The 26,312-nt window shown below is 35.3% G+C and overlaps 1 protein-coding gene across 4 annotated transcripts in view; it reads right to left on the bottom strand.

Moving 5' to 3' along the window:
• LOC145284740 (lymphocyte-specific helicase-like) overlaps positions 1–26,312 on the bottom strand; it is a 208,632-nt gene that overhangs the window by 138,853 nt on the left and 43,467 nt on the right. The window contains exons 1-3 of one of the 4 annotated variants that reach the window (XM_080133684.1): positions 25,974–25,994; positions 10,621–10,910; positions 1,517–1,614 (exon numbers count right to left, since the gene is read on the bottom strand). In XM_080133684.1, coding sequence (XP_079989810.1) covers positions 1,517–1,614; positions 10,621–10,897 — 375 coding nt within the window. In that variant the 5' untranslated portion in view covers positions 10,898–10,910; positions 25,974–25,994. Of the gene's footprint in view, positions 1–1,516; positions 1,615–10,620; positions 10,911–25,653; positions 25,797–25,973; positions 25,995–26,312 lie in introns of those variants that run through there. The other 3 variants (XM_080133682.1, XM_080133681.1, XM_080133683.1) reach the window with 3 other exon arrangements.

Genomic DNA, 26,312 nt, shown 5'->3' with positions numbered 1-26,312 from the left:
CCACAGATAACAGCACACGGACGCTTCATTAACTTTTTTTTTCCTTTAATTTCACATCATGGTGAGAAAAATATATATATATAAAATTCTAACAAAGGTGTATAACTCCTATATATATATATAGTAATTTATAAAATATATATGGCGATTAAGCTACACTGAATATTCGGCGTTTCATCCACTATAGGATTCGTCAGGCTTATGCGCAAATTCTGTGGTTGTTTCTTGTTTTTATGTGTTGAGGATTTTAGTTAGCCAATCAGCTTTCTAGTATCCACCGCGCCCCTTCCCATCAGCCAATGGGCACGTATTTTATCGAACAAAGGATCTGTTTTAGAACTAGGTTAGTGGTTTAAGGCAGACGATTTTCCTCATTTCTGCTCTGCTTTTTTTTTTTTTTTTTTTTTTAAATGCAGTTATAATATATATATATATATATATTGATTTTAAATATTACTTGTTTATTTTCATATTTCATTGTAATTCGGCTTTCAAACATATTTTATACATATTTCAATTTAAAATTCAATCAACGCTTCTAACAGGGAAAACACTACTTTGAATGTTTTTCTTGAATTTGCTAAGTGGTAGGTCAATATTTGGTTTGTTTAATGTCCATGATGGTCCGTTAATTATTTTTTTTTTTGTGTGTGTGGTTATGTTGTCTACTTTTTCATTGATTTGGGATATTGCTTTCTTAATTCTGTGTCTGAAAGAGGGTATGCTTTTGGTTTTCTTTAATAGAAATTAATGAATTATGGGTTGAAGATGGTCTTATATATTGGGTTTTCAGGATTTCTTTGCAGTTTTGAATATTGTAAAGATGGTTTTACATCATTTTACATGTAGGCATAGTTCATGGACTTCTACACACAGACTTTCCATTAGTGAGATTCAATAGGGTACCAGGCCAAATCTCAAACCTTCATTCTGTATGGTTAGGAATTTTTTTTTAAGTAGGATTTGCAAGTGGAGCAGTATACGGAAGAACCCTAGTCCTGTTGGAATCTAATGTATGTACAGTATGTTTTTAGCATTGTAGCCCAGTCTACTTTAGATATTATTTTTAAGATGTTTATTCCTTTTAAGCATTTTTGTTTTCAGTTATAAAATGTGATCCTTGAAATTCAGTTTATTGTCAAAAGTGATTCTTAAGAATTTGGTATGTTGTCCATCTATTTTGAGCTGTGGGTCAAGGTGATATTTTTGTTTCATGTAGAAGTGGATGCATGTGGTTTTGCTTTTGGATAGTTTCAATCCATTTTGATTAATCAAATTGTTTATTTTCTTGAGGCAATACTGATTTTGCCTTTTTATAGTTTGCATGTTTCGTGATGAGCATGTAATAGAGAAATCATCAATAAATTGTTAACGATATTACATGAATTACAAACTAATTTATCAAGTGAATTTTAACATTCTTGAACTAAATTAAAAAAAATGCAACATTTATTAAATAGATTGCTAGTCGTTCTTCACTACGATTAAAAGTTGCAAAATGAGGATAAATACTTACAGTTTCTTTTACTTCCATTTCAGTTTGGATTTTTCCTGATGAAATTGAATTTACCTCATCTCGATTTTCTTCCTTCATTGTTGTGATGAGATTTGCATCTAAATGGGATTAAACAATAAAAACAATAGAAATCGTCTTGCTCTTTATTTCTCGAGTGTTTTAAGGCAAAGTTGTTGGTTAACACAAAATTGCTGAATGAACACTATAGTATAAGTAAACTCATAAAAATATATTTTAACCTTTTTTAAATGTACGAGTCATCTCTAAGTATTTTTACAATATTTATCTGTCATAAGTATGTTACTCACTAAATATTGTACTGAGCATGTCCCATCTTTGAATGGTTAATCATTCCATCTTCCCTGCCTTCAGTGTCACTACTTATTAAATATTCCCCGTTTAACCAACTTATTCATTTGTGCTAAATAAAAATTAAATATGGTTTCTATGCTCCACATCATTTTTTTATAATTTATTAAGCATAAGCCATTTAGCTCTCTTTAAGAAAGGATGAAATTCTGCATAATTGAATAGTTTGAATAATGCAAGCAAGGATTAGACATCGGCTTGCTACATTTGATGCTCCTAAACTAAATGGTCATTTAATATATAAGCTGATCTGTGACTAACCTGCTTACAAGAGAGCTTCAGTAAACTCCAGCATATACAATAAGCCTACCAGATATAGACTAGTGACTCAGCAGCAGAAACCAGGGCAAGTACTAAACAAATAATTCCCGAATCCAAGACATCTAAGCATGGATTGCAACTACAAAGCAATCAGTGCTGAGAAATAGAGTTGTCATAAAAGATGAATTTATAAGTGGATTCTTCCTGTTCAACAATGACTACTTGAAAACATACATGATCTCACTACTGATTTTGACCAAACAAGAAAAATGTAGAATTCTTTATTTCTTAAATAGGTTTTAGTGCTATGGTCCATCTGAAAGTAATTCCTGTGACCAAAAACAATATCTACAGTAGTTCCTAAATCTGTTTTTTTTTTTATGGAAACAATAGACACATTTGCCTTGATTGCCCAACCAACCCACATGTCAACGATGTAGAAAAGTTAGCAATTTTGCAAAGGAATATTTTTAGCAATACATTCTTGAAATCCTGCAGTAATGGCTACATCTTTTCAGATTTGTTTACTGCACCTACCATTATAAAAATAAATGGAAGGAAAGTCAGAGTTCTTGGGACCTGATGGGGCCCGGGCGATGCCGGGAAGACCTTGCTAGTCGATTAAGAAAACAGCCTGTCGTCTGGGTGGTCCCATTGACACAAATTCAGGGGAATTTGCATGGTTGAATTCTAATGGTGAAGTTGATGTTTTAAAGAATAAATCTGGTTCTGGATAGATAATCAAAATGATTGAAAACTCTTTTTTTCTCTTCAATAATTGTAAAGGTCGCTTTTTTATTATTTTCTTTTTCGTCTGCGACCGGGTGTTCAGCGAGACATTACTGGACTCCCCCGCCCCAAAACACAACGGCCGCTAATTGGTTGACCATCACTCATGGGTGTATTAGGGGAGGAGGGGTTGCAACCAACCGATATTGATGAAAAAATGTAAAGTAGATCGGGAGCCATATTTTGCAACGCGTCTTGGCGGCTCCCACTTTTCCGATATACGCGCCTCTGAACTTTTTCTTCCCCCCGTATACTGACGATAGAAAAGTGAAGCACTTTGTTAAAAACCACCAGCCCCTGTTGTATGACTAAGCCAGTTTTGTATACGCTATTTTTTAGTTGAAAGCAATAATCATTCTATGTTAAGAAAAGCCAGTTAAGCGTTGACTTCCTTTCTTTGTTTGAAAACGCCGTGGTTGAGTGCAGCCCATTTTTTCAGACGGCCCAGTTGACAGTTTGAAGCCAGATCAAAGGTAAAACCAGTGAGTGGACCACGGCGGTGAGACCGAACTCACCCACTAGACGAGAACACAGGTAATGCCGCAGGAATCAGCCTCGGTTACATCTCACATCCACGCCTGTGTACCCGAGCGGCCCTGTAGGGGTTAAACTGAGGGTATTGAGAGGTTCCTATGTGAATCACAACTACGATAACTTTGCCTAACCTGCCAAAGAATTATATAGTGTTAATGGGTCTACTTCCACAAACTCGTGGGCATCAGGTTATTGCATGGTAAATGTGGAAGTGGAGACAAAAATATTTGGAATCAAACTGTCTACACCTGACACTTTGGGAAGATTTTATGAGGCAACATAAAAGTATTTGTGTGAAATTTGTTGGAAAGACGCCTCTCTTTAAGTGTGAGCAGACTGATTACTTTCTCTAACCCTTTGCTAATCTTACAAAAATTGTGAACTAATAATTGTCAAATCTAAAACATACAGTAAGCAAGATAAAGAATTCATTGTTACTAAAAATAGAAAAACTACTTTCTGAAAAATATTATCGAGCACAGCACGTTTCCTTGGTGAATTCCTCCTGGCTTCAATGTCCGAAATAAAAAAAAAATTAACATGTCCCGAGAGCTATGATGTTAATAAAGGAATCATACATCTATACAAGCATAAAGGTAACCATCAGGCCTGCGACAACCACTGGAGAATATCCCTGCTATGAATTGCAGGCAAGGTATTAGCCAGAGTAATGCTGAACACGCTCATAGTTCATCTGGAAAAAGACCTCTTGCCAGAGAGCCAATGTGGATTCCATAAGGATCGTGGTACAACTGATATGGTGTTTGTTACCAGGCAGCTCCAAGAAAAGTGTCAAGAACAAAATGTGGGCCTTTACTCCACCTATGTTGATCTGACCAAAGCCTTTGACAGTGTAAGCAAAGAAGGTCTCTGCAGAATAATGGCAAAGTATGGATGTCCTAGAAAATTCATTACCATCATACGTCAGTTTCACGATGGAATGATGGCCAGAGTGCAAGATCGTGGGGAAACCTCTGATCCTTTTTGAAATCACAAATGGTGTGAAACAGGGGTATGTTTTGGCTCCCACCCTATTCAGCCTCATGTTTTCTGCGATGCTGACAGATGCCTTCGGAGAAACTTATGTGGGCATTGGAATCAGGTACAGATTTGACGGATCAATTTTCAATCTCATGAGGCTACAAGCAAAATCTAGGGTTGCATCAGACACTGTAAATGATCTGCTTGCTGATGATTGTGCCCTTAACGCTACCTCTGAGGCAGGCATGCAACACAGTGCAAACATATTCTCAGAGGCTTGTGAAAGTTTTGGTCACACAATCAATACCAAGAAGACTGGTGATGCATCAGTCTGCTCCGGGAAAACCATATGCAGAACCCAACATTTCAATTGGGGGACAAAGACTTAATGCAGTTGACAAGTTCACCTACTTAGCAGTACGCTCTCCTACAATGTAGTCATTGACGATGAAATCAACACCAGACTCGCTAAAGCAAGTGCTGCATTTGGCAGACTCCACAAGAATGTATGGGACAGAAGAGGCATCACCTCCATAACAAAGATCAAAGTCTATAAAGCTGTCATACTCACCACCTTACTCTAGAAAATTAAATCACTTTCAAACCACCAGACTGAGGAAACTGCTTGACGTAGGCTGGCAGGAAAGGATACTGTGGCGAAAATTGTGGGAACACAGGCTTACCTCTTAAACGGCCTCAGTGTGCGCTTTGCCGATGCAGCGTCATGATGCTGAAAAGAGTCCAAGATTGCGCCTGCGGCCTTATATAACAATGCAGTCTCACCGAATCTCGTGTGCTCTCCCGCACATACGCAAATATGGAGGACTCTGCCTTTTATAAAAACAGGCAACTGGAGCAAATGGGACAGAGACATGAAAACAAGTCTACGGAAAATACCGACGGACGACGCTGCTGCAGCGAGCAGTTTTGTGTACTCTTTTTTTCTTTACAATAAGCTATTTCGGCGTACATTTTTTACCATGGACAGATTAGACCTGAAGCTGATACCAGAGTTTGACGGGTCCCCAGCTGGTCCTTCAGTGGTTGAATGGCTGGAGAAAGCTGAGCGCGTTTGCCGGTTGTGCAAAATTAAGAATCCAGCTATGGTCATCCCATTGAAGCTCACTAAGGGGGCTTATGCCATGTACCAGCAGCTTGGGGATGAGGCGACAATGGAGCAGATAAAATAAGCATTGTATGGAGCATTCGGTGCAGACACTTGTTTCCTGGAGGATATTCTCTGAACGTCGGCTTGAGTCAGGGGAGACTGGACGTCTACCTGGCCGATCTGAAGAAGCTCGCTGCTCCCTTCGGCGGTGCAAGTGACCGAATATTGGCATACGCCTTTTTGTCTGGGCCCCTGGATGACGCCAGTAGGCTGTTGCCGGACATCGTTGAAGTTCAATGAGCTTGGGTTGGAGGAGTTGTTGGCTAGAGCCTGAAACATCCTAAAAGACGATGTGGAGCAGGTCTCGGCAGCAGTTGATGCCCTGGAATCGCCTACAGAGAGCCCATGGTGCTATAATGTGGTGGCATCAACCACTTCGGAACAGGCGACATCGTCGTATATTGACAACATTTTTGTGAACAACAAAAAGTCTACCTTTAAAGTGATTATGTGGGTCATATTATTAACATCATTCATTGTTTTGCATGCTTTTAACAATTCTCTTTCCTTTAGTTATACCTGTACTTGATGAATAAAGCCTTGTTCACAGGTTATCATTCGCCTTCCGTGTTGTCCTCACTACAATTTATTCATCAAGAAATCCGACTTAAAATGGACCAGTTCTTGAAGCCACAGTGCCGGATTCTTCAGACCATTGGCTGCGCACATTTAACAATTTCCTAAACGCAATCAACTGCCAACCCACTGACAAACTGAATGTCCTTATCAACTATATTTCCCACCCAGTACACAAACTAATAGCAAATTGTGACTCTTATAAAGCTGCCATCTCAAAACTCCAATCTCTTTTTGTAAAACCCTCAAATATCGTACATTCTAGGCATCTTCTGGCAACTGCTAAGCAGGAACCGGGTAAAACTATTGGTGTCTTCTTGCAGAAATTGGACTCGCTAACCGCCGATTGCCGCTTTGAGGTAGTAACTGCAGAAGAACACCGTGATCAAGCAGTTCGCGACTCCCTCATAACTGGTATCTGTTCTCAGGCAATCCGGCAAAGACTCTTAGAGAGAACACTCACATTAAAAGACGCCTCTGACTTAGCCCATTTGCTAGAAACAGCCAAGAGACACGCCGAATCTTATAGCAACCTCACACCATGTGGCGCCAAAGCCGAACCTTCAGTGTCTGGCGAAGTTCCTGTTATTTCAGAAAACCTCTGCTGCGACTGGAGAGAAGTACTTCTGTGGTAATCGACAAAATCCATGCATTAAGTGTCCTGCTCGTAATGCAGTTTGTAATAGCTGTGGCAAGAGGGGGCATTTTCAGCTAGTCTGTTGATCAAGCCGCATCCCTAGGAAAATAACCTCTGCCTGCGAACATTCAATCGCATCCATAGTAACTGCTGCATCACCCGTGAACTTTCCGTGAATGGGATAATCCTAGAAGCCCTTGTGGATACTGGTAGCTCAGAAAGCTATATATCATCAAACATTATCCATAAAAATGGCTGGCCAAAGCAAACTTCCTGCAGGAAGATATCAATGGTGTCCACAGACTTGTCAAGCAACACTTTAGGTCACTGCTCTGTGACATTATATGAAAGATCTACATATCCACGTTTTAAACTTTCAGTCCTCTCATCCCTCTGCTCAGACGTCTTACTTGGACATGACTTTCTCAAACTAAATTCCAAAGTAGAAATACCCTTCGGAGGTCATAGAGATCCCTTCACCATATGCGCCGTAATGGCGTCCTGTCTTATTTCCCCACCATTATTTGAACATTTAGCACCTGCTTGCAAGCCCATTGCTACAAAATCCAGAAGACACTCACCAATCAATCAACAGTTTAATCAAGCTGAAATTCAAAATATCCTAAAAGACAGTGTTATCGAACCCTCTAGCTCTCTCTGGAGAGCACTGGTACTAGTAACCACTAATGACCGACACAAGAAGCGCCTTGTCATTGATTACAGCCAGACCATCAATCGGTTCACTTATCTTGATGCTTACCCTTTACCAAGAATCGATGATCTAGTTCACAAAACTGCTCGTTATTCCGTCTTTACTACCCTTGACTTATGTAATGCGTATCATCAGATACCGATACTAGAAGAGGAGAAATTCACAGCCTTTGAAGCCTGTGGGAACCTATACCAATTCTGCCGCATTTCATTCAGTGTAACAAACGGCGTATCATGCTTCCAACGGTCTATAGAAAACCTAATAAAACAAGAGAAAATCACCGACACTTTTGCATGTCGATAACATCACTATATGTGGTCGTACTATGAAAGAACGTGATGAAAATCTTAATCACTTCTTAGATGTTGCTAGAAAACACAATGTTTCAACAAGAACAAAAGCATTATACGAACAGAGAAAAATCACCCTCTTAGTATGAAGTGTCATTGGGAGTTGTAAAGCCAGACCCTGAACACTTCCGAACTTTAAGACATCTACCTCTACCGCAAGATGCGAAATCACAGCAGCAGGTCATCATATATTTTCATATTATGCTCAATGGATTCCTCGCTTCTTAAACAAAATTCGACGTCTAGCACAAAATCGAATCTTACCTCTACCAGAAGACTGCTCAACCGATTTCTCCAACCTCAAAGAAGAACGAACACGCTTCCCTTACAACAATCGATCACAGCATACCCCTTACTGTAGAAACCGATGCCTCTGACATTGCTCTGGCTGCCACTCCCAATCAGAATAGGCGTCCAGTTGCTTTCTTTTCTCGATCACTTTCAGTCAGTGAACAACACTACTCTTGTGTTGAAAAAGAAGCACATGCCATCATCGAAGCAGTGTGTAAATGGCGTCACTACCTTACTGGTTCCGCCTTTAAGCTTATTACAGACCAACATTCCATGGCATTCATGAATGACCTGAAACATTCAAGCAAAATAAAAAATGAGAAGGTGGAACACTGGAGAATAGAACTATTGGCACTCACATTTGACGTAATCTATTGCCCCGAGAAAGAGAATGCAGCCGCGGACACACTTTCTTAAGTGGTTTGCTCCTCGACTAACCCAACGGGCCTTCGAGACATACACGTTTCATTGTGTCATCCAGGTATAACACGAATGTCTCATTTTGTACGCCTGCATAATCTTCCTTATTCCATCGATGATATTCGACGAACTATTCGGAATTGTGCAGTTTGTGCAGAATTAAAACCGAGATTTTTCCATCCCACCAATTTCAAGCTTATCAAAGCGATTTAACCATTCGAACGCTTAAGTGTTGATTTTAAGGGCCCATTGCCATCTAACGGTCGAAATAAATATTGACAATCATCGACGAATATTCACGCTTCCCCTTTGCCTTTCCTTGTCAAGATATGACCTCACAAACAATCATAAATTGTTTCCATCAACTATTTTCACTGTTTGGCATGCCTTCCCTCATTCACTCTGACAGAGGTCCATCATTCCTCTCAACGGAACTAACAGACTTTCTGCATAAGAAGGGAGTAGCAACAAGCCGCACAACTGCCTATAACCCACAGGGAAATAGCCAGGTGGAAGGCTGAACACAACCCTATGGAAAACAATATCACTAAGCATTGAGGTAAAAAAAAGTTGGGAAACAGTTCTACACAATGCCTTACACTCCATCCATTCCTTACTGTGTACTGCTATTAACGCTACACCTAATGAGAGAATATTCCAGTTCAACCGTAAATCAATATCTGGCATCTCCCTTCCCAGTTGGCTTTTAAATCCAGGTTCGATCCTGATGAAATGTAACCTAAGGTTATCCAAGTACGAGCCATTTGTAGACGAAGTCGAGTTGCTGGAATGCAACCCTCAATATGCCCATGTTAGACTCCCAACTGGAAAAGAGGAAACAGTGTCACTGCAACAACTTGCCCCAAAACCGCAAGATAGACTGCCACACACTAATAACGGTACTATCTCACAGGAAGCTGAACCTCTACAACCAGATACATCGTTAGAACCTTGTATATCGGAAGAATCCTGGGACATTCCATCCGCCGATATAGCGCCTGATAAAAACCCATCCGAACTTATTCGTAAGCAACAACATGTCCACCCCTACCACCTGAGAAATAGAGATGCTTAAACTTGAACTTTTGCGTATCATTCCATAACCCACTCTGAACATTTTCCACCCATTCCATTCATTGTTTTGCATGCTTTTAACAATTCTCTTCCCTTTTTGTTACAGCCTATATACCTGTACTTCTTGATGAATAAAGCCCTGTTCACAGGTTATCATTTGCCTACCGTTTTGTCCCCATGTGGTTGGCCAAAAACCAGTGTTTTTTACTGCGACATCATCACTCTCCAAGTTTTTTAATTCATATTAAAGTATTTATTTTAATATCTATGATATAATATGATTTAATATCTATGACAAATATAAATTTAATGTCTGTTTTACATGCTGGATGGTTTTTTAGAAATTGATTTCCAAATCCAAACTAAACTCTGGACAGATTTACCTCTCTTCCCCTAAAATCCATTTCCAACATTCCTTCCCATGTTTTTGTTGGCCTTTCCCTGTGAACCTCATGCTCCCTCAACTATTCTACATCTGTAAATCCAACTTTCATCCATTCTTTCAATATGGCCTCTGGATCTTTGAACATTTTTAAATGTGGTCATTTAATGTTATAATTTGCAATGTCATATTTTCTTATTTGCAATATTTTTGTCAGTCTTAAAACGTCTGATATTGCCGAGATGCTGATAACAGATACTAAAGTTTGGTCTTAGATAAAAGACCAGGGAAATATAAAAACGTCCATGCATTTTATTTAAGAAATGAAAAAAAAAAAAAAGAAAGATTTAATCTAGATTATATTATCTTTTAATGTGGTGGTCTATTGTCATAAGACAGGCCTCTCAAGAATTATTTCTTTTTTTAAGGAAGTGAGGGTAATTTTCGCAGGTATTTTTTTTAAAGCAGACAGTAATGTAGTAATTGTTCTGTCATCTTCACGAGGATTACCCATTTTTAAGGAGGAGGTGGATATAAGCATTGTATATATGTATACTGACCATTTCCGTAGTTAGAAAAGTGTGCACTTTCTAATGGTTCCACAGCTGTGTTGTCTGCTTTAGTTGGAGAGGTTTCATTTTTAATTTCAGCCTCCTCCGTCATCAATTCGTTAATCAAATGAACATTAGAAATTTGCTGCTTCAAACTAGGAACATTTTCAGATTGAGAATTGCTTGAAGATCCTAAGAGATTTGAGTTAATATCATCATTGGAAAGAGTAGTTGCAGCAAGAGAATGGATTAGTGGAGGAGTTTTGGAGTGGATTCGTGAATCCATTTTCTGAAGTAGCCTGAAATAAAAAATAAAAAAAATTTGTGAAAATGTAAATATGAATTCAAACAAGTGATATTTTTTAAAAAATTTATTAACTTCCATTGATGAATTTTTTTTTATTGCATCAGCATAGAAAACATGAAAATAACAAAATATTTGTGAATATGTACAATACTTAATTTTTTTTTTTAATGGAGAGTAGAAAATGCATTGTGGTTGCATTATCGGCAGCTCCTGTTACTCTTGCTTCTCTTTATTTGTCCCTCAGTCCTCATATTTTAAATGAGTGATTTTTCTGACAAAGGGAGAAGACAAGGCTGTATTCTAGGTTGGCAGTATTTTGCATGAACAGTCGGCAGAGATGGCGGAAATTTTCTGTTTTTATGTCTATCCTTGTAGCCATGTCACTAGTAAAGGTGCTGGAGGTAAACGTTTTATTCTGGTCTGACGTTATCCGCCTGATAGTCAGGGACCCGAACCTTGGATTAACCACTAAATACAAATTTAATGTTGAAATGTATATCTTTAGAACAAAATTCAAATAAAATGGGGTCTTTGGAAAATGGAGAATCATTAAAATGAAAGAGTTTGCATCAGCAGAATCAGCATTTATGAACATACATAGTTTGCCCAAATGAACAATTTAGTAGTAAATGCTGATTAAAATAATTCATAGAAGCACATCAGGCAAAAATTTGTGTAGAAGTTTTAGGCTAAATGCATGTGACTTGTCACTAAAATAACTAGTGGAAAACATGTGCTTGGCTCCCAGCACAACCAGAGTCTCAAGAAAACCAATAGATACAAATATTTCCATACCCCACCCCCTCATTCACTTTTTCATTACTATTTAAATATGAAGCTTGCATTTTTACATGCAACTATTTAATCTTCCTTGGAAGGTTGCATAAATGTTTGTAATATCACCCCACCAACCTCCAAAAAAAAAAAAAAAAAAAAAAAAAAAACTTTGCCTTTGTCCCCTCTGCTTTTGAGCACAGCACCCCCAGAAAGGATAACCAACTGAAATCAGAGTGCATTCATTCATCCATGAAACAGAAACTAGTAAACAAGCAAAATTTGTTAATGTCCCCACCTTAATTGCATAGCCTTTGTTTTCCACATTCTGTGAAAAAAAATATTTTTAAATAAAAATAAAACTTTAGGAAGTGACAAGCTATATAACAGTTTAAAAAAAAAAAAAAATCTTTATGGTGTATGTACCTGTCACAAATCCAAAATGTCATACTAAAATAAAAAAAATCACAAAGTGGTCAAGTAGTTTTTTTTATAACTAAGAAAATGTTATGAGAAAATGAGATGTTTTGACTGCCAGGTTTAATAAATACAAGGAGGCAACTCAATTTGAACTACAGAGGTCTAAATAAGCTATGATTTACTATTAAAAATTGTAAAAAATTATTTTCTATAGAAAAAGGCTACTTGATTTTTCTGTATTTTATTTTTTTTAATTAGGTTGAATTTGCAAATGTGTTAAATAACTTTAAAAAAAAAAAATAAGCTGAAAAAAGTAAATAAAAATCAGTGTTTGAAAGAAATACAAAATTTAGACCAATTTCATAGGGTGAACTAATTTGCCCTGTGACCGCTTGAAAAAAAAATCAGATAAAACTAGTCAGTGCTTCTACAGAATTTGAACAGAACCATTTTTGGTGCTTGTGCATGAAAACCTAATAAAATTTGGGCTCTATCAAAAAATTCAGTATGCAAAGTAAAGATGCCGGAAGTGGACTGTTTACTGAAATATGGCATATAAATTCAGTAAACATGAAACGAAAAACAAAACCATATGGAACCACAGTAAAACTTGTTGAGTTTTGGGGTTGTTTTGAGAATGCAACGGTAATTTAAATTTCATTCCTTTTTAATCTTTTTTTTGCGCATGCACCAACAAAATCAAAAACTCGCCATTCACATTTGAAATGTCGACTTTTAAAGGTTTTCAGGTATGCTGTTGGGGGTGTCAATTCCGAAAGATGTTCTTAATATGGGGAAGTTGGGGGTGTTTATTCCAAAAGACGTTCTTCATTGCCTGCATACCCAAAAACCTATAAAAGTTGACATTACGAATGTGAATGGGGTGTTGGACTTAAAAAAAAAATACCAAAATTTTACCAAATTAACATTTTTCATTGAAAAATTAGATTATTTTTATATAAAAAAATCTTTCATTTTTTTTATATATAAAAAGGATAATTGTTGAATTTTATTCTTTTGGTTGTATTGGTGCACTCCCAATTAAAAAAAAAAAATTAACACGGAACAAAATTTAAATTGCCATTCCATTTTCAAAACAACCCCAAAACAAAGCATTCTCGACAAGCTTTACCTGGACCACTTCTGGTTTTAAACAACACCAGTAAATAAAGGTATATCACGCAATACCATTCTAAGGGACAAAGAGAATTTATTCTTGAGCGCACACAACGAAACTCTTACCTGGATGAGAAGGGACCCTGAAGCAATCATCTTTGTGGACCGTGTATGTACAAGCCCTTAACTGTAGCCGGCAAACTTTCAAATCTAGTCATCTTGCTTGGATGAAACTAAGTATTGCTCATGTCCTTTATTTTTTGATAGGTCACTGGGAAAGTATACAACGTTTCCGGCATTCACCACCATACAAGGCCTATGTGAGCAGTTGGGTGCTTAGACCGTTCATTTTAAACATGGTTGCCCTTGCACCTACGATGCTGTTCTTCTATAAAATCCATATCATTGAAGTGGATGCATTCATTGGTAAACTGGTCCCTGTGACACAAGATTTCTCTGGGGATCAATCCGAGTGATTCAAACCTACAGTTCAACATGCCACAGAGAGAGAGCCTGTAGAGATCTGCAGACCAGCTGAGTTCAACTTGAGAAGCTCTCGCTGGACATCTTGGACAGTCTTTTCAGCAACAGGGTTACGATTGAGGTTTTTAAGGTTACCTATTTCTATTGAGTGAGCATAGAGTATCGTGAGTGAGCAGAATCCCATCATTTTTAAGGGATTTGAAGCTGGGGGGGGCAGAGTCTGTCCTTACGAAAGCATGGGTCTGATGGGCAAACAGGTCTTTAGAATAGTCTCTCACAATGTGCCCATCTGCTCATTTGGAATAAGGAGTACAACAGTATAAGAACGGACGTACTCTCATAAGACAAAAATCAGTTGTCTATTTCTCTTGATATCAGTAGCAAACCTAACCCCGAGTGCATTTGGGTGGTCTTCACAGGACTGAGGAACAGCTATGAGTGGGGAGCTGCTCAATGAAGCACACTGGTAACATGAGGATACAATTTTGTTCACAGCTTCAGCCAGGTCCAAGGCATAGAAATGCCGGCTCACTACCTGTTGCATCTGGTGTTGGTAGGGTGTCCCAGCTTAATTTGCAGCACTGTCAGTAAGACATGTAGGGCATGTCGCAGGACAATAATTGTGGGAGAACAAACTACAAGGCCATCCTGGGCTAATGTGGTGGTCTAAAGATATCTTTTCACATCCTTAATGCCATTAAATTGCTTTGATGAGCGAATTACCTACATCAGGTGTGCCCGTGCTCGTCTAAGAACTCATTTTGAATTTCTTTCCATGTGGGGCGGCTGGTATACAGGAGGTTTAATGATCCCTTAATTATCTCCAGAAGGGAAGTCCTAAACACAGAATCTTGTATAGACATGCATGCCTCTGAAATGGGAGTCACAATATTTTATGGATTCCTTTGCCAAGAGGATCTGATAGAAGGCGCTAGTGAGGTCGGTTTTGATAATCCATCGCTACTGACCTATCTTCCTTAGAGTTGAGTCAATGTTCAGCATGCCAGATGGCTGAGGCTTCACATGTCGACCAATACTGGAAAATGCAGAAGTAGGCGATGTCCTTCATTAGGCTTTTTGACAAAGAAGGACAGACTCATATACTCCACTGCTACTGTAATATCTTCTGGACAGGAAAATACACCGATATGTTCTAACTCATCGAACATGTTGCAGTTCTCGGAGTCTGTTTTCATTGTAATGGGGAAGTCGGCCTCAAAGCTGGGCAGCTGAGTAGGACCCATGTTAATGGAAGTCTTGAAGTGGCCAAATGAACCACTATACCCAGGTAGATCCTCTCCAAAAACTTCATAAAACTCGGAATTATGCTTTTAAATTTCAGCTTCTCTGTAGAGGATAACATGTCATCTGGGTTGATGGCCACATAGGAAGCGATGTTGTCATGGTGTTTGCTTGAAGTTGGGTAGGTACTCGCCATGCCAGAAGATGATATTGGAAGGAACGTGGATACAGCCTGGCAAATGTGTCATAATCTATGCATTTGTTGTGATTCACTGGTGTTGTTGACAAGATGCACTTTTCCTCCTACACTCCTTATGATTATGGGTATTAGTCACGGGTTAACGTGGCCTGAATCCCAATGAAAAATTCGTCATCCTCATCTTCGGGCATGGAGAGTTTCAAGTACTCACCAGGCCACATTGTGGTTTGTTGGGGTGGAGTACATAAAACATGAGCACGTCTGACTAGTCTCATTTTGGGAGGGGATGTAATAGAGCCATACCTGAATTGTGTTATCAATCCATATTTCAAACCTAGCAGGTTTCACTAACGAGTCAGTATTGCACATAAATAGGACACTGCCAAGTATCTCAATATCAAGATCCTCAATAACCAAGCCTTCAAAGAAGCACATTGTGGCCCCCCTCTCTCCTGACTAAGCCTGGTCTCTCCAACCAGATTGAGGGAGGAAGGATCCATCTGCTTGTCTGGCAGACTGGGAAGTTTTGTGATTTTAGCACCCAGGCACTTGGCTGTTGAGTGTCAAATCATATTCCCAATGGCACCACAATCTACAACCATCCGTACTGGACGACGATTTGAGAAAGTGTCGATGTAGGAGGATTGTTCAGTTTTCACTAGCTGTGAGGTTGTCATATTTTCATTGTCTATATGTAAATTACTTAAGGTGTCTGGATAATCAGGCTCTTCATCGTCAAAGATGTAAAGGAGCTGGTGATCCTTGGTCATATATCTACAGTCTTATTCAGGAAGGGAGATGCATTCACTCAAAAAATGGTTTGTGCTGGGACTCTAGCTTGACTACACAATGGGCAAGTCTTCTTCAGTTGAGGTTTCCTAGTATATCAAAGTGGAGTAGTAAATGCCCAGCTCACAGATGCTTCATTTCCGAACTCCAAGGAGAGTAGGGAGATCTCAGGCTTGACTGATGCCAATGTGCATGATCTCAACTCCGTCCCATAACGTTGCTTGACTAATTTAGGGAGGGCTGGATGAAGTAGGCGCAACCAAGTGAGGATTATTAGATTCTCTAACGTAGAGGTGACTTCTTAATCTTCTGTGGGGACACTTTCATGATGGCGTATACTGGTGTCAGTGTTTAGTAAGGAGTCGTCAATGAAGGCTGCAAGTCTCTGAAATAACCCTTCATAGCGTTTGTCCGGCTCAGTAAGTGAGAGCCACTAGTCTAGAAGCGATAATGTTGTCTTATGGTTTGCCAAGCATTTGTTAATTACGTTGAGTTCTTAACAATGGCACTATATGCTGGGGCAGTAATTTGCCACCTGTCCCAACATCATTTCCACAATATTATTTTTTTGAATAGCAGTGAGTGTTGACATCAGATATTTCCATACCATCACTTGTGAAACCCTGGTGTGGATGAGCATGTGACTTCTTTTCCCAGTTCATCTCAAGGAATGGGGCGCATTAGACAGACAATATACAGGGTTATTTCTCCACTCCTCAAAGGAAGAGATAGTCTATTTCCCAGGCAACACTGCTTAGGGGTGTGTGCAGACGTACTGAGATATACTTGAACAACTGGTATATATGAATAAGAGACGCTTCGATAGTCCGGTCTGGTCACGATAATCCCTTCATGTGGTCGGCCAATTAGTTGGTGGGTAATATACTCCTTATTCAGTGAAAAAAAATTTTTTTAATTTTTTTTTTTTTACTCCTTCAGAATAAAGAATGAGGGTAAATAAACCGCTACCACCATAACTTTTTTTTACCATTTAAAAGAAGCTTTAAATAAACTGCTAATATTTTTAATTTTTTTTTTTTTTTTACAGCATACAAAAATAATGAAAATGCAAGACAAAAAGTGTTTACATTCTTGACGCTTTAAAACAACGTTCCTATGTAATGACGCTTTTGAAGCCATACACATACCCAGGTTTTAAAAATCTAGCAAAAATCAAATAATCGTCATATTTTTCCTGAATTTTTCTCTTTTTGGTATTCTATCCCTCTCAATATTTCATGTTATAAAAATTAAACAAAATAAATATAGGTCAATAAAAATTTAAACATTTTTTAAATCTGAAAAGATCAAATTAAAAAATGGTTATATATATCAGCCCGTTATTTATTTCACTTACCTTAAAGTTGTAATCAAAATTGGACATATGTTAAAAAAAAAAAAAAACACTTGATAATTTTTTTTTCTCGGTAATATTTGAATTAAAAAAGATACAGAATTCTAAAAAATAATTATTTCTAAAAAGCTTTAAATGATATCAAATTTAAATATTACGCGATATGAAGTTAAAGATTTTTTATAACAGGTTTCCAATAATAAAAAATACATTCATATAATAGAACTCTTAAGATAATCAAAATTGCAAAAAAAATTTGTTTTGATTTGATTAATTAAAATGATAGAGGGTGTTAATCAATTTTTGCATCTTTTTTCCAAAAAAGTATGGAGGCCTGTAAGCAACATTATCTTCAGATATATAAGTGTCAACAGAAGACATTAAAATTCATTTTCTCGTCTGTAGTTCGTTAATAAAAATCTGTTTTACAAAAGGTAAGTCTTATATTGATTTGTATGCATTTTTTTTATAATAAATTTTATTTATTCATTGTAGCGCTAGCAGTATCAGCATTTTCAGCCGAGTCACCATAAGAAACAGTTGATTGAATAGACACCTATCTGTCTATCAGATTATAACAATATGAAAACGTAATTTAAACCCGTAAATTTTATTTCAATAAAACGAGCAAAGACCAAATTTTAATATCATAAAAGCTTTAATAGAGAAATAAACAATTTTATTTATTTTTTATTTATTTTTCCTTGGATTTCTTCACTTAACATTTCACGGAATGTCGAACAATAACATTAGTTGAATCTTACGATATATATTTAACTGGCAAAATATATAACTTACCTGGTTAATGAGTAAGATATGCTTTCTTTTAATCTTCCTGTATGAGAATTTATTCATATTTATGTATTATAATCCATGTATTTTTTAAATGGAAGGATTTTTCCAACACATACCGCGACAACGCATGTCTTTCAAGAAAGTTTACAGAAACCAGATGTTAAGATTATCACTTTGTTATCTACGGAAGCCTATAAGTGTAAAAAAACACTAATTCAGAAACGTTAGTAATCTCGATATGGGATTATATTCCTTCAAATTTTCCACTTTTAAAGGTTTTCGGGGGCGCTGAAAACGGAAATAACCATTTATATACACGGCAAACAAAACTAGTAGTTTCCAAGATAAAAAATTTTACAAATAGTCACAAAGTGGGGGGGTCACTTTTCTATAATGATGTGACGTCAAATGCGCACCCACTTTATGGCCACATTGCAATGAACAGATTTGGCCGTAATTTTAAAGGAATTTTCGAGGGTGGCTTCATATTGACCCTATATGAATAAAGGGTGGAATTCTTCATATTTACCCTTCTAAAGGGAGATAACTTATCGTGTTGGTTCTGTCCGACTTCCAAAGGAGATAACTTATCGTCCTTTTTTTTTTAATGTTGGCGCCTTTACGCTATCGTACATGAAAACTGGGATCTTTTATTTTTGGATTTACACGGATTACGGAATGACGAAGATATGAAATGTAAATTTTTTTTTTTAATATCTTAAAGAAATACCTGAATTTTTTATTTATTATACTATAAATCTGCATTATATGGTATCGTCTTTTTTTTTTTTTTTTTTTTATATCGAAAAAAAAAAAAAAAAAGGAAACCAGGAATTAAATATAAAAATATACACTGACCGAAAAATATTGACTGGAAAATTCTAAACAAAAATTAAGCTTCCACATAAAAAAAAAAAACAAAAAAAAACACGTGGTTATCGAAAAAAGGATTTACATTTTGGACTTTACCAGTAAATTTACAGATAAGTGATATTTTTTTGTTGTTTTAAATTTGAGTATTTTATTTATTGATGTTTTATCTTCAATTTGTAATATATAAAACGTGTCAACCAAAATTAATTATTAAAATTCTCATAGACATTTCAAAATGGGGGGGGGTGAATTTATAAAACAACGTTTGTCTAAAATATTATATTCAGTTTATCGGAAAGAGCATAAAATTTTACATTCACCCTGAAAAAAACGTAACAATTGAACGAATAGGAAAATTTTGATAGATTTTTAAAGTTTAAAAATTGAAAAATATTCATCTCATAAAAATCAATTGATTTCACTACGTAACAAAATGGCTCCCTGAGCGCACGCACGCACTTTGTAAACACTGTTTTTTAAAAAATGAAAAATAATATTTCTATTATTTTTTAAACAACTTAAATAGTTTATTTTGGAAGCATATTCTATAAAGAAAATAAATAACCCACTTTAGAAAGAGAAATTACGAGTTTTCTATATTTTATTCGCAGTTTTCTGTTAGGGGTGTCAAAAATTCCCCAAAAATTCTGATACACCTATTGTAGTGCCAATGGTCTTCCATAGAAATTGACCCAGACTATAGTAAACACACGAATTGATGACGTTGCTATTAATGTGTACAATGGTGACGTTTTATACAATGGTTTGGAGATGCCTACAGAACGAAACTCAAACTAAAAACGTAAACATAAATGGAAGAGGCAGAGGACAACTTAATAACACCGTCATGCTGAGTTATCTCCCTTGACCGACATGAGATCATAATTCAATAAAAAATAAACTTATTTTTTTACATTTCTATAAATATTTTTTAATATTTAAAATATATTCTTATGTGGAGAGAAAGAGTGGGCTCGAATAAATTTGAGCGAGATGCTTTGCTACATCGCTTCTATTTATTAATTTTCAGAAACTTTGGTCGACCTATATGAGAGTGGGCACTCCCTAAAAATGCGTGTTTTTAACTTAAAAACTTTTTTTCGACTATTATCATAGATTAACAGACTTAAGTATCATATTAGCAGAAACAAATTGGGGGGGGGGGGAGAATTAATGACTTGGTACTGGTCGCGGTAAGAGTTCCCTGTCGAACATCCTCAAAAAACAATGACTTCTCCCCGCGCAGGCGCAAAGGACATGTTTTAGTTGCCATAGTAACAAAACTTTTTATCGACAACGTTAATGTTTATGAATATTGAAATAAAATACATTACTACACATGTATTAATATCTTTTTTTTTTTTTACTGTTTATGTGTCAATTTTATCGATTTTTTCTTTTCTTATATTGAAATATTATATATATGAAATATTGAAATTATTCTTATATAGAATATTGAAATAAGACATTACTACACATTTATTAATAATATCTTTTTTTTTACTGTTTTACTGTTTGTGTCACTTTTATCGACTTTTTCTTTTCTGTTTTAAATGACTACGTTTTACACATTTATCAATAATATCTTTTTTTTTTTACTGTTTTACTGTTTATGTCTCACTTTTATCGACTTTTTCTTTTTTAATAGCATTTTCTTAAAATGAATATTAAAATAATATCCCAACTTTTTTCATTTCTATGTGTTTTTAGTTTTGTGTGTTGAATGAAACTTTTTTTTTTTTTTTCATTACAACAATAGTTATCGACCCCGGTTCTTTGGCTGACAAACGACATCTGTCGGCGGTTCTTGAAACTAAATTACATGCATTCGCTTCATGTTACTGACATGCAGAAGTGCCAATGGTGCCATAGGTGCTATTGTAAATTAACACTCTTAGCTAATTCCGTAAAATGAGATTCTACTTTTTTAGGCGAATTTGCACCCTCCCCATGTTAAGAATGGCTTTTTAAATAATAACGTTATTTCAGCACGAAAAAAAACATTAAACTTTAAGCTTAGAAATACGATTTAAAATATAGCGCGGATCATAAGTGCACTAGCACCCATTTTCTTAATAAATGTTTAGTAATTATTTTTCTTTAAATATTCATAAACAGTAAAAACGTCGTCATTTAAAAAGAAAATGCTATTTAAAAAAGAAAATAACATTGATTAAACGTAAGTAAATTTATTATTCTATCACCATTTTGTGGTAAGTAAATTTCAAGAACCGCCGACAGATGTCGTTTGTCAGCCAAAGAACCGGGGTCGATAACTATTGTTGTAATGAAAAAAAAAAAAAATGTTTCATTCAACACACAAAACTAAAAACACATAGAAATGAAAAAAGTTGGGAAATTATTTTAATATTCAAGAAGATATTATTAATAAATGTGTAGTAATGTCTTTTATTTCAATATAAGAATAATTTCAATATTTCATATATATAATATTTCAATATAAGAAAAGAAAAAGTCGATAAAATTGACACATAAACAGTAAAAAAAAAAAAAAGAAAGATTAATAAATGTGTAGTAATGTATTTTATTTCAATATTCATAAACAGTAAAACAATGTCGATAAAAAGTTGTTACTATGGCAACTAAAACATGTCCTTTGCGCCTGCGCGGGGAGAAGTCATTGTTTTTTTAGGGTGTTCGGCAGGGAACTCTTACCGCGACCAGTACCAATGACTTTTAAGAAGGGGGTTCACTTTCTGGTTATATCGTTCTACTTAATTGCTACCTGACTTACTGTCCACTTCTTTACCGATGTGTCACGAGGTTAGTCACGTGACCGGTGAGTTCTCTTTAAATTCCCTTACACAACAGTGGTAATTGTGGCCTGGTAGACCAACAAGAAACCTACTTTTAAAAATTTGTTTTCGGATGTGCTGAAAACGAATATCGCATTTAGAATTGGGGCCGACATCTAGTTTTCACGATTTTCTGCAGGTTTCATGTAGCAATATAACGCGGCGCACATATTTGTAAAATTTTTACTTAGTTTCCTTTAAAATTACTTTTTAAGGTTTTCGGGTATGCTGAAACGAATATCGCATTTAAATTTTCCGATAATAAATAGTTCTCCAGATATAACAAATAATCACATTGTTTAATAAGTGGTGACTACTGTTGAACGCGCAAACGCGCATATTTTTGCCGCAAAAATAAAGAAATGGACTGTAAATCAGGTAGCAATGAAATAGAACGTTATAACGCGAATGTGAACCCGAACCCCCTTCTTAAAAGTCATTAAATATATACATTTTTTTTTTTTTTTTTTCGAAATTTGTTTCTGCTAATATGATTAGCAAGTCTAATTTATGATAATCGTCGGCAAAAAAAGTGAAAAATACATTTTTAGGAGGTGGGCACTCTCGTACAGGTTCGCCGAAACTTTTTTTAATACAAACATTGGTAATCTGGAAGAAAGAGAGCCTGTTTCCTCCGTTTGACTGTAGGTGGCGTTAATATCTGTCCAGTCCACCCATTACGAAAGCACGAAATGTATATAATGGCACCCTTGAAATAAAAGTAAATGTTTTTGTTATATTTTAATTTTAAACAGGTTTTTTTGCAAACATATTTAAGTTTTATTTTTCCAAACATTTACGTTTTGTTGCTCGTTTATTTTCAAACATTTACGTTTATTTTTGTTTTTACGGTTTTTTTGGGTTTTTTTTTTTTTACAAGCATAAACTAAATGTTTTTGCTGTATTTTTCTTTTAAACATATTTATGGGTACAACCGTTTTTCCGCGAGTATTTTTTACGCTCTTATAAAAAAAAAAAAAAAAAAAAAAAAAAAAAAAAATCGCTTTTTTCTTTTATGGACCCCCCTTTTTCCTTAATTTTTTCTGCACTTATTTTACCTTTTCCGCGAGTATTTATATATATATATATATATATATATATATGCGCGTGATCAAAAAAAGAGCCCACACAAAAAAAAAAAACGTAAATATGTTTGCAAAAAAAAAAAAAAAAAAAAAAAAAAAAAAAAAAAACACGTTTAAAATTAAAATATAACAAAAACAGTTATTTTTTTTTTCAAGGGTGCCATTATATACATTTTGTGCTTCCATAACTTGGTGGACAGACAGTAACGGCACCTATAGTCAAACGGAGGAAACAGGCTCTTTCTTCCAGATTACCCAAATATTTAAGTTTGTTTTTAAACATAAGTGTTAATAAAAAAAGCTTTCATACATTATGGCAAAATCATGTGATAAAACTTGTGAGACAGTTTTAAAAAGACACCGTTTATAGAAATTTAAATATTTTTTTTTTAAAGAAAAAGATAGGAAAACGATTTGATTCATACTGAAACTTGACAATAGTTAAATTAAAAACGAACAATAATTTTAAAATTACAATAACTTTTAAGAAAAACGAACGATAAATAGTTTTAATAGGTCTAAACCTTTTTAATACAATTTTTAAATAACTAAACAAATTTTAGTTTTTTTACATTATCCATGAAACAAAATTCTTATTTACATGTAAATATTTAAATGTAAACACCAGACACCACAACTTTTCCTTTTTAATTCAGTCTTGTTTTTATTTTTAGTATAAATCGTGTTCCTTTTTTCTTTCGCAATTGATAAAAAGTTTTCGTATTTTTATATATTTTTAGGTACGTCTACAGTTTATCACCGAAAATGGAGACGCCGTTTTTCTTTCAGGCACCTGTCGACAAAATCAGATGGAGTAATCAATATCACTGTAGTCAGTATTTTAAACTATGGCGGAAGCATGAAATAAATAAAAAAAATTAAACTAGATAATGATTACTTCCGGAAATAACTATCAATTACTACGTGCCCCAGAGTAGTATAACTCCCACTTACCCAACCCCCTCATGTTAAGAACGGCTCTCGGAATAAACACCCTCAATCTAGAAAGTCGTTCTTAACATGGGGAGGCTGGAGGTGTTCATACTACGCTGCTGGGCCACGTAGTAATTAGTTCTTTGCGGAAGTAATCATCATCTAGTTTAATTTTGGTACTTCTACAGTTTATCGCCGAAAATGGAAACACCGTTATTTTCGGGCACCTGTCGTTAAAATCAAAGGAAGAAATCAAAAAAAAAAAAAAAAAAAAGCGTCTCCATTTTCGGAAATAAACTGTAGAAGTACCTTAATGTTTTTACTTTATTTCATACTTCGGTCATAGTTTAAAATACTCTAATTTTGACGATTTTTACGTCCAAAATAGTATTTATATTAAAAAATTTATCGAGTAGAAAGTTATTTTGGGTTTGTATTATTACTGTACACAGATTCAAAAAAGTTGTCAAAAAACAAATATATAACAAATAAATGTTATCAAAAGCAAGATAAGTTACTTCCCCCCCCCAAAACTGAATATATTTTTCGTGTTTTTATTCAATGTAACATGTTTATTCAGCTCGAAAAGCATACATTGTTTACTGATGTATTGGAAAATTCAAAATGGCGGCCGACTCTCTCTTTAACACGGTAAGTTCGGGGAAAGGTGTTATAAATAATAAACTAGACAAAATACTATTAAAATCCCACCGAATATATGTTAACCTATGTCACGGTAATATGTATTGAGCGAGTTTCTAGCAGTACTTTGTCTAATTTTATATTTATAGCACCTTTTCCCAAACTTACCATGTTAAAGAGAGAGTCGGGCGCTATTTTGAATTTTCCAATACATCGGTAAACACAGTATGTTTTTATAGGTGAATAAACATGTTACATTAAATAAAAACACTGAAAATATATCCAGTTAGGTAGAAAAGTAACTTATCTTGCCTTTGATAACATTTGTTTTTTGATAACTTTTTCGAATCCGTGTACAGTAATACAAACCCGTTATTTTTACGGAAAAATGGAAAAATTGCATTTTTTGTAGATGTTAAAAAGTAGATCGTGAAGAGTCCAGAAACAGGGGACATAACTCCAGAAGCAAATTATAGCTTACATTATAATGGCGTTAGACACTGTAGCCTATATCGACATGACAATATGGTTTTTGGGTGCTAATGCAGAGTGATCCGCGCTATTTTTTTTAAATCGTATTTCCAAGTTTAATTAAAGTGTTATGATGTTTTTTTGGTATTATTATACAAACACCGTGACAGCGTTAGGGTTAATTCGCTGTCACGGTGTTTGTATAAATTTACCGTTTTTTTTTTAATTCAATTGTAAGAAGATTAAAGTACAGAATAAGTACAAAACATCCTCCCCGCCCCATGTTAAGAATGGCTTTTTAAATAATAAAGTTATTACTTCAGGACGGATCACTCTCTTCATGAGTACCAGTTTTTGCTTTAAGCAAAAAAGAACAACAAAAAATCAATCTGTCGCCTCTTTTTGAACAAGCACTCAAATTTTTATGAATTTGTTTTTGTTATTGGATCACTATTTTTTTTATACAGAGAACTCAATAAAACCCACTTTATTCTTCTAGTTACGGAATCTTACGAAGCAGAATGTTAAAATAATAAAAATCATATTCCACCTAATTTGACCTTGTGCCACATTCGTTATGTAATTTTCCATTTTTTTTTTTTGTATAAGTTACCGTACACAAATAAATATAATCAAATTATTTTCACATTCTTATTTTTAACTCATTCAAAAAAGAAAAAGACCGAGTAATATTATTGCTCCTGAAAAAGTGAATTATGAATCTAAACAAAATATAAACTTACATTACCTATGAGAGACAAGGAATTAATTCTGCTCTCGAAATAAAGTCGCGACGTGAATGACTGAACAACAAAACCTTAGTTTGTTTGAAGTGAGAGAAGATTTTCGCGCCAAATATACTCCTCCTACTGCTCTTCTTTCTCCCTCTCCTCCTCCTGTTCCGGAAATAATAATATTATTGCCGACAAGCCACCTCCACTTACACTATTAAATGACACCTTTCAAAAAGCTGTCATTTAGTATCGACAGTCTGAAAGGATGAAAAAACTCTTTCTAAATTATATTAGAAAAGAGGGACATAATGAATACGATTTATGCTTACTTTAATTTAACTTGGTTCTCATGAACTTTTTGTCTCCTTGTTTACTGTCTCGCTAACATGCCTGTATTCCGAATTCGTAGGCCGCCATCAATATTTTTTTTTTTATTTAACCTATTTTATACTGATATAAATTATTGCACAGTAAAAATAATTTGCGAATTATTTCATCAAGTAAAAATTCCATTTACTTGATAACTAAATTTTTAAAAGAAAATTAGGGTTTGTATTACTGTACACATAGATTCGCAAAAGTTGCCAAAAAACAAATATATAACAAATAAATGTTATCAAAGGCAAGATAAGTTACTTTTCTACCAAGCTGGATATATTTTTTGTGTT

This window comes from Euprymna scolopes, chromosome 9 (genome assembly GCF_053919585.1).
Source record: "Euprymna scolopes isolate OS-2025 chromosome 9, ASM5391958v1, whole genome shotgun sequence".
Lineage (NCBI taxonomy): Eukaryota > Metazoa > Mollusca > Cephalopoda > Sepiida > Sepiolidae > Euprymna > Euprymna scolopes.
The sequence above is the reverse complement of the archived record's forward strand: the minus strand, read 5'-3'. Positions and strand labels throughout refer to the sequence as shown.